Here is a 7,943-nt window from a genome sequence, read left to right on the forward strand (position 1 = left end):
CCAGAGCAAGTAGCTGCCTACACACATTCGGCTTTTTTTTTTCAACAATAAATTTTTAAATATTTCTTTATTTTTATATTAAAATAAATATGCCACCAGCTATTGATTTAACTGCTAAACCGAAAAAAATCGTTTTCGATGATGATGGTGAAGTATTAACTGAAGTTAAAATTAAAAATAAAAATAAGAAAAAAAAGTTATCATCTGCCGAAGATGAAGAAGATATCTCACAAAAAAATGGAAATCATATCAAAGCAGATGAAGAAGACGAAGAGGAAGAAGAAGATTTCTTTGCAAAAGAAGAAAAATCAAAGAAAAATAATAATTCAAATGAAATAAATGAAGATCAAAAGAAATGGTATCAAGTTGTAAGTTTTCAATAAAAACCTTTATCACAAATAGCCTATAAATAATCCCTTCTTCAGTTCCCACAGTTTCCAACAACAGAAGAGGTTCTCGACATCAAAGAGAAAGAACAAACTGAATTGTTTAATCTTTGTAAAACATCCTACGAAACTGAATTACCACGTTTTATTAAAAGTTAGTTTCCTTTAGCAGCTTTTTGACAAACCATCTTGATTTCTATTGCTTCTTAAAATTTCACAGAAAATCCAAATGACTCCAAATGGTTGTTGACTGCAATTCACAAAGGTACAGCCAAGGATCGTGCCAATGCTGGTGCACTTCTTGTCACAAGCAATCCAATCGGTAATCTCCAAGCTCTAGAAACTTTGATTGGTTACACAAAGCTTTCAAATAAGTCCTGCACTGAAGTCATATCGATTCTAACTGATCTGTTTATGGAAGTTCTTCTTCCTGCTCACAGGAAGTTATTGTCAATTCAAATGAGAGCAGCTGATTGGAAGGCATTGAAGAAAGATGAATCACTTACAAAGGAGCAGCAAAGGAAAATTTTTGCTTATTGGTATTATGAGAATGAGTTGAAGGATCAATATTTTGGTAAGTTAATGAGACTCTTATAAGTGATAAACTGCTCTCCAATCTTGACCGATTTCACCCACCTTTACTAACTTCTTTTTTTTTATCATTAGTTCGAGAAAATAGTTTTCAAGTTCCAGAAAGCCTACTTTAATGCTTTGAGCATTTCTTCTCAGCCAAGCAAATTTGAACATTTCCTAAGAGTCCATTAAAAATTTTCTATAACAAAATTTGCTGCCGTTTTGATCTGTGTGATCCTTTACTTCCTCGTTAAAAGTACATAGCATCCGCTAAACTGGAAAGTCAAGGAATTTCAGAGATTTGGAAGAGTGGTCACGGATTTTTTCTGCACCATTTTTAAAAATGTGTTATTAATCACGGCATCGCACATTTTTTTTTTTAAACTCCTTTAAGTTGAAAATAAATCTGAAAACTATGTAGTTTGCTTTGATGAAGCACTTAAAAAGGAGCTAGTCAGCTAGTTACTTACTTGGATGAAACGAAGGCATGGTCTTTAGTTTATATTTAAAGAGCGTTTCTATGTGTTTTTCCAAATCCGAAGATATTTTAAAACACTTTTCTAACGGGATCCGTTTTTAAACACTTCTGAATGTGTCTATGAACAGACCAAATGCTAATTTTTCATTTAAACTTCTTCATTTATAACTCCTTCTTTATATTAGGGTATGTAGTGTAAGGATCTTCCAATAAATTATGTGAATTTTATTAAACGCACTTAACTTAGCTTAACATAATGCAATAATCAAAACAATAGTAATATCATACGACGAAACATATATAACGTTTCTTTGATTGAAACAAATAGATTACAGGGTGTTGTTGTATGTTATTGTAGGAAAGCACATTTAAAATTTAAATAAATAAAAGGTGGTTGCCTTACAGTGATCTTCATGTTGGTCATTGGGGCCTTAAGATTTTGCTCTCGTATGTTTCTTGGGACATTCATATTTTCATGAATCATGTTACCCTCAGAATCTATTGATATCGGCAATAAATTTCCAGGGGAATTGAGCTGCCATTTTATACGATTTTTTGTTCCCTGGAAATAAATTTTGAGGCAGATTAACGTTCGCAAAATAGATTCCGAGAGAAAAAATATTCCGAGGGAAACAAATTTCCCTGGAAATTCACAATAGGGTTTATTGTTTTTGCAGGCACTCCTGCAAGAAGTAGTTTCTTAACATGCAAAACGGTGTGTACTAAATATTGCAAGGTTACATGGTTAGAGAATAAAAAGTACTTGGAGAGATACGAATGCAAAACAAAACGACTAAACGGGCCATTTAACCGGTCACCGACTGTTATACCCTATTCGAAAATATTATTTATGATATGATTCATTTTCCTTTCACTGCAAGTCTATTTTGTCTCTCGTTCAGCACGGTTTTTTAGCCGGCAACAACAACTTACCTTCTAGAGAAGATGAAGTTGATCTTAACCATTTTAGTAAAGCTTTCGACATTATTTCCCATAATTTAATAATTTACAAATTGAAATTACTCGATTTCCTTTTTACATTTTATAACTGCTTGTACTAAACAGCCCCGCTCTTATCTCGTGTTTCTCTTTTCTTCAAAAAACTCTAATTTATGTGCCGATATGACTAGCCACCGCAAGTGCCATCATACTCGGTGTAAATGGACCCCAGCCGTGGGATAATTTGATTAATTTCCCTACTCATTTGAATCCTACTTCACTAAAAAAAATTATACTGTCCATCTTTTTAATCACTTCCTTTCAGTGCACCTTCTGTTGCTCCACAAGAAAGTCGTTTAGGTCCCATGCTGTTCACCTAAACAATCAATGACTTTGCCAAGCTTCTGGACTGTGATCATTTAATTTATGTAGACGACATGAAATTATTCAAACCTTTTTCATTTCTCAATGATTCTCTTCAACTATAAGACAACCTGGACTGGGTAGGTTTTTTGTCTGGTCCCAGAAAAATATTCTTCAACTTAATGTTAACAAGTGTGATTCCATAACTCTTACACGTAAACATCAGCCTAGGCTTCCTCAGTATTACTTTATTTCCAAAGAATTTTTAGACCCATACTTTACAAGATCTCTACATTACCTTTGTGAGACCCATTTTAGAATACGCTTTTCAAGTTTGGCAACCTCATCAAGTCACTCAAATAAAGCGAATTGAAGCGGTGCAGCGCAGATTCCTTCGTTTTTCCGATGATCATATTCGCTTTCTTCCATATGCTGATCGGATACCGCTTATCAATTATCATTCTTTAGAATCCCAGTAATCTGAGATCTGTTCCCTTATTCCATACCACCGCATAAATTATTCCTTCTATAAACCAATTTCTCTATAAGTTTTTTAATGTCAACAACTCCTCAAACATATTTGATTTCAATATTTCGAAATCCGTTCTTCGGATTCTTTCTCTAACTCAATTTATTTATTTATATTATTATTATTATTTTATAAGTTTTAGATATTATTTTCACATAATTCACATAAATCTCATGTTATAGCTTATAAGAATTATTTAATTGTTTATGTGAATTTTGCTTGTACTAAATGTTAATAAATTAATTAACTTGGATACAAATTATCAATCTTTCTTCTATTTCAGAATTCCTGAAAAACCTCCAGCAAGGTCTTCAAACTGGTCAAGAGAATAACAAAACAACTTCAATTATTTCCGCTTCTCGTTTGCTATCCTATTCTCCCGAAAAAGAACAAATGCTCTTGACAATGCTCATCAACAAATTGGGAGACCCTGTGCCAAAAGTTGCCTCAAAATCTTTGCATCATCTCTCCGAAGTTGCCTACAAACATCCCAACATGTGTGGTGTCATTACCGCCGAAACAGAAAAATTACTCTTCCGAAACAATATTTCCGAGCGAGCACAACATTTTGCATTGTGTTTCCTCTCCCAAATTGCTCCCAGTGGACGGCCTGAAGTCTGTACAAAACTGGTCAATATTTGCTTTGCTCTTTTTAAGGTTTTAGTAAAAAAAGGAGCCATAAACAATAGAACTATGCAAGCAATCTTGCGTTGTTTGCAAAAGGCTATTTTAGAAGCCAAACCAGCCGAAGGTAGCACAGAGATTATGACCAAAGACATGCAAGATACGATATATCGTTTGGTCCATTTAGCAGATATTCGTATCTCAATTCAAACTTTGTCTCTCCTTCTCCAATTGGTCACAGTTAAAACAGAGAAGTCGGACCGGTTTTATAATGCTCTTTACAAAAAGATGTTGGATCTGGAATTGGCCTCTGTGGGCAACAAAACTGCTGCACAGTTCCTCCACATCATTCATCGAGCGATACACATTGATACGCATGTGAGTCGGGCGCAAGCTTTCATCAAACGTCTGCTCCAGATGTCGTTGTATTTCCCATCTGGAGTTGCAGCTGGTTGCCTTATTGTCATACACAAATTGCTTCGGTCCAGAACTGACCTCAAGCGACATCTAGAAGAGGAAGAAACTCCTAATCATGTAGTGGCTGCAGATGATGATGAATTGGCTAAGTTTGATAGCGATGGGGAGGAGAAGTATGAAGATGTTAAAATTGATGAGGATTCCAAGGATGAAGTCAACACTGAAGACACTGAGGAAAAGGAAAAGTCAAAAGGATCCTCTTGGCATCATGCAAAGTTACAAAATGGAGAACAACCTGAAGCGTCCAGTACGATTTCGGCAACGAAATATGATCCTTATCACAGAGTTCCAGCATTTGCTGGAGCGGAATATGCTCTTCAAGCTGAACTTTTGATGCTGGTGGAGCATTATCATCCCACAGTCAAAGTATTTGCTGAGAGTATACTTAACAGTGAGTTTCTAATCCTTCTCAGTTTTGTCCTTTTAATGTATGATTAATTTCTATTTTCAGAAAAAAAGATCGATTATTATGGTGATCCTTTGAGAGATTTCAGTTTGCCACATTTTCTAGAACGATTTGCCTTCAAGAATCCCAAAAAACTGGAAAAAGACAAAGCAGAAATGCCATTAATTCATAGCAAACAGTATGTTTCATTTGGAACACGTGGCAAGCCTGTCAAGAGTTTGACCAAATCCAATTGCACTGAGGACGAAATGTTTATATTCAATTATTTGGAAAAGAAACGTGAGACTGCTGTTGTGAAGAAGAAAGGTGACGATGACGAGGATAATGATACTGGAGATGTAGATGATGATGAATTTGAGGAATATTTGGATGGATTCTTTGGGAAGAAAAATAAGAAGGCGGCAGATGAGGCGGAAGAGGAAGAAGAATTGGACTTTTTGAAGGAACTTGGTGGAGAATTGAAGGACGATGGGAAGAAGAAAAAATCGAAGAAGAAGAAGGTGGATGTTGAAGGAGATGATGATGAGGATATGGATGATGATGAATGGGATGATGATGGTATGGATGAAGATGATATTCCAGGAGAGGATCAATCTGATGATGAAGCTGGTTCAATTGGTGATGATGATGATGACGATGAGGGATCAATATCATTGGATGAGGGTGGTAGTGATGATGATTTAAGTGAACCAGATGATGATGATGATGATGACGACGACGATGATGATGACGAATTGAAACCCCCCAAGTCAAAGAAGGCTAAGAAATCAGATAAACCAGTTAACTTCGCCAAGGCACTTAAGCATAGTGGAGGTAATTTTTTTTTTGAATAACACGATTAAAATTCAATTGATTTATTAATTTCCTTTCTTTATCCTTAGATATGAGTTCCCTATTTGCTGCTGCTGATGATTTTGCCGAATTACTGGAAGAAACCGGTAAGACAAAGGGTCAAGGTACATCGAGCGCTGTGTACAACAAAGATAAATCTTCAGACAAACAAATGAAATGGGAAGAGAACAGAAGATCGAATTCGAAAAATTACATGGGTAAAGGAAAGAAATTCGGTGCTGGTGGAGGAGGGAAAAAGTTTGGAAAGAAAAGGAAAAGCTAAGTTGAAATTTGTAGTTTAAGGCGAAAAACTAATAAAACAAAAATTGTTATAGAAAGTAAAATATGTATGTACTTAATTCTTTTTATATTTGAAGAAGACATTCAGCCACAGACCAAAGGCTCTCTGGTTTTGTTATAATATTCGATTCAAGTGAACGTCTCTTATAAAGAGCGTTGAAATGGCAGTAAAATTAGATTTAAAGAAATCGTTTTTCTTCAAGATTTCAAAAATATATTGAAGGAACGCTTCAAAGCAAATTCCGCGGAACAAATTTTTACATCGTTATGGAGAAAGTATGATTGTTGCCTTGGATATTTCAAAAGCATTTGATAGAGTTTTTCAAGCTTTTTTTTGAAAGTCAAAGTTTTTTGTCGTTGTTTTTCCCAGCCTACTTAGTATTTGGGCTATACATATCTTGAATAATAACCGTTCAATATGAACAAAAGAACCGGCACATGAAAGCTGAATAAATAAACAAGAAACACTAGAGTAACTTTTCTGGGTAACTCCAGATGTTTAAGTTCAATGTATCCAAAACATTTAAAAAAATCGGTTTTTAAAGAAAAATTTCTTACTGAAAAGAAAAATTCAAAATCTTTTGAACCCCCATACCTCAAAATTTTAAATGTATAGTACACTCTCTGGCAACGATAAGATACTTTTCTTCAAAATCTATGGATAAGTTATAAAGATATGACCATTTTTGTAACGATCAAAATTTTCGAATCTTTTTGTTACTTTTTGAGTTATTGTCTATAACTTGAAAAGCAAGCCGAATATGAAAATTTGTATTAAGTAATTTTTTGTACATAATTGAATTTTCTATCGATATGCATCCTTTTCAAAAAAATTTAATTTGAAATACTAACTTAATACGCCTAAAATTGGATAAAATATGGACTATCAAAATATACTGTTTTTGGTCTTTTTGAACCGTTTTTCGTTAATACATTATACAAGTGGTAATTAAGAGTTTTGTATTTTTGTATTTATTTTCTTAAAAACATTTCCATATGATATCGTTTATTTAATGAAAATAGATTTACTATTTGCTTTAATATGTTTAATATTTTATAAGTATTGAAAATAGTTCTTGCATTAAGTGGTTTTATGGTTAAAATTAATTTTATCGTTGAAATAAAACGATTATCGTAATACATAATCGCATTTTAACGATAACCAAGTAATTTCAACGAAAATCGTTTAACAAAATAGCTGCGTTCCTTTGGAAATATTGCTTTGAACTACTTTTTCAGTATAGCAAAGTAGATCAAAGTAGTTTTAAGTACTAAAAAGTAGATAAATATTTCCAAAGGAACGCAGCTAATAGAGGACGCACTACACGAATGTGGAAAGAGTTTCATTTTAAAACTTAGAACTTCAAAACTAATGTTTCTCGGTTTTCTCCTTTCAGCAAATACTTTTAAAATGGGTTGGTTCGATATCCCGCTTTTTTTATTCCCGATTTTTAGAATCCCGTTTTTTATAATCTCGCTTTTTTGTAATCTCGTATCATAAAAAAATTAAAACAAATTAAAAATGAGAGATTTTTCAAAATTATAATAAAGTGTAACAAATATAACAAAAAAAAATATATATAAAAAAAGGAAAGTAGTATTAAAAATAAAAAAAATAATAACAAACTTATTTACTTAAAAGAAATAATTTGAAAGAAAGAAAGAATTTATTTAAAAGTTTAAGAAAAAAAAAAAATGGATTTATAAAATAAAATAATTACAACACCTTGCATTGAGTACACAAACAAAAGAAATTTCATTTAATTACATTTAAACTTTTTTAATTGTGAACTCAATTTTAGGTGTTTTAATCATTTTATGTTTTTATAAAAGTAATGCTGTTTTCATATAATGTGTTTGTAGGTATACGGTGGGATATACGAATGAAAAAATCAGTTTTACTCATTTTTTGTCTATCCCTCGATTTTTTAGTTTAGTTTAATGCATGTATTGTAAAAAGCGCGATTTTCCGAATTTGACGGGATTTTGAATAAGAATTTTTTGGAATGCAGGATTTTAAAAATGGGTTTTAGAGAA

The 7,943-nt window shown here is 32.9% G+C and overlaps 1 protein-coding gene across 1 annotated transcript; it reads left to right on the top strand.

Annotated features, from left to right (window-relative positions):
* Positions 1-5,950, top strand: LOC129910441 (CCAAT/enhancer-binding protein zeta). Its single transcript, XM_055987825.1, has 6 exons — positions 1-368; positions 426-540; positions 607-960; positions 3,552-4,760; positions 4,821-5,588; positions 5,657-5,950. Exons 1-6 carry the CDS (start codon positions 90-92, stop codon positions 5,887-5,889), a joined length of 2,958 nt encoding a protein of 985 aa, XP_055843800.1. The 5' UTR covers positions 1-89; the 3' UTR covers positions 5,890-5,950.
* The last annotated feature ends 1,993 nt before the right edge of the window (positions 5,951-7,943 follow it).

The sequence above is a fragment of the Episyrphus balteatus genome, chromosome 2 (assembly GCF_945859705.1).
Source record: "Episyrphus balteatus chromosome 2, idEpiBalt1.1, whole genome shotgun sequence".
Taxonomy (NCBI): Eukaryota; Metazoa; Arthropoda; class Insecta; order Diptera; family Syrphidae; genus Episyrphus; species Episyrphus balteatus.

Excerpts from the sequence above, each read along its gene's own strand:
- LOC129910441 (XM_055987825.1), top strand. The coding sequence starts at position 90 with ATGCCACCAGCTATTGATTTAACTGCTAAACCGAAAAAAATCGTTTTC. Across the intron at positions 369-425 it reads AAAAGAAATGGTATCAAGTT|TTCCCACAGTTTCCAACAAC; the intron begins GTAAGTTTTCAA and ends TCCCTTCTTCAG. Across the intron at positions 961-3,551 it reads GTTGAAGGATCAATATTTTG|AATTCCTGAAAAACCTCCAG; the intron begins GTAAGTTAATGA and ends CTTCTATTTCAG.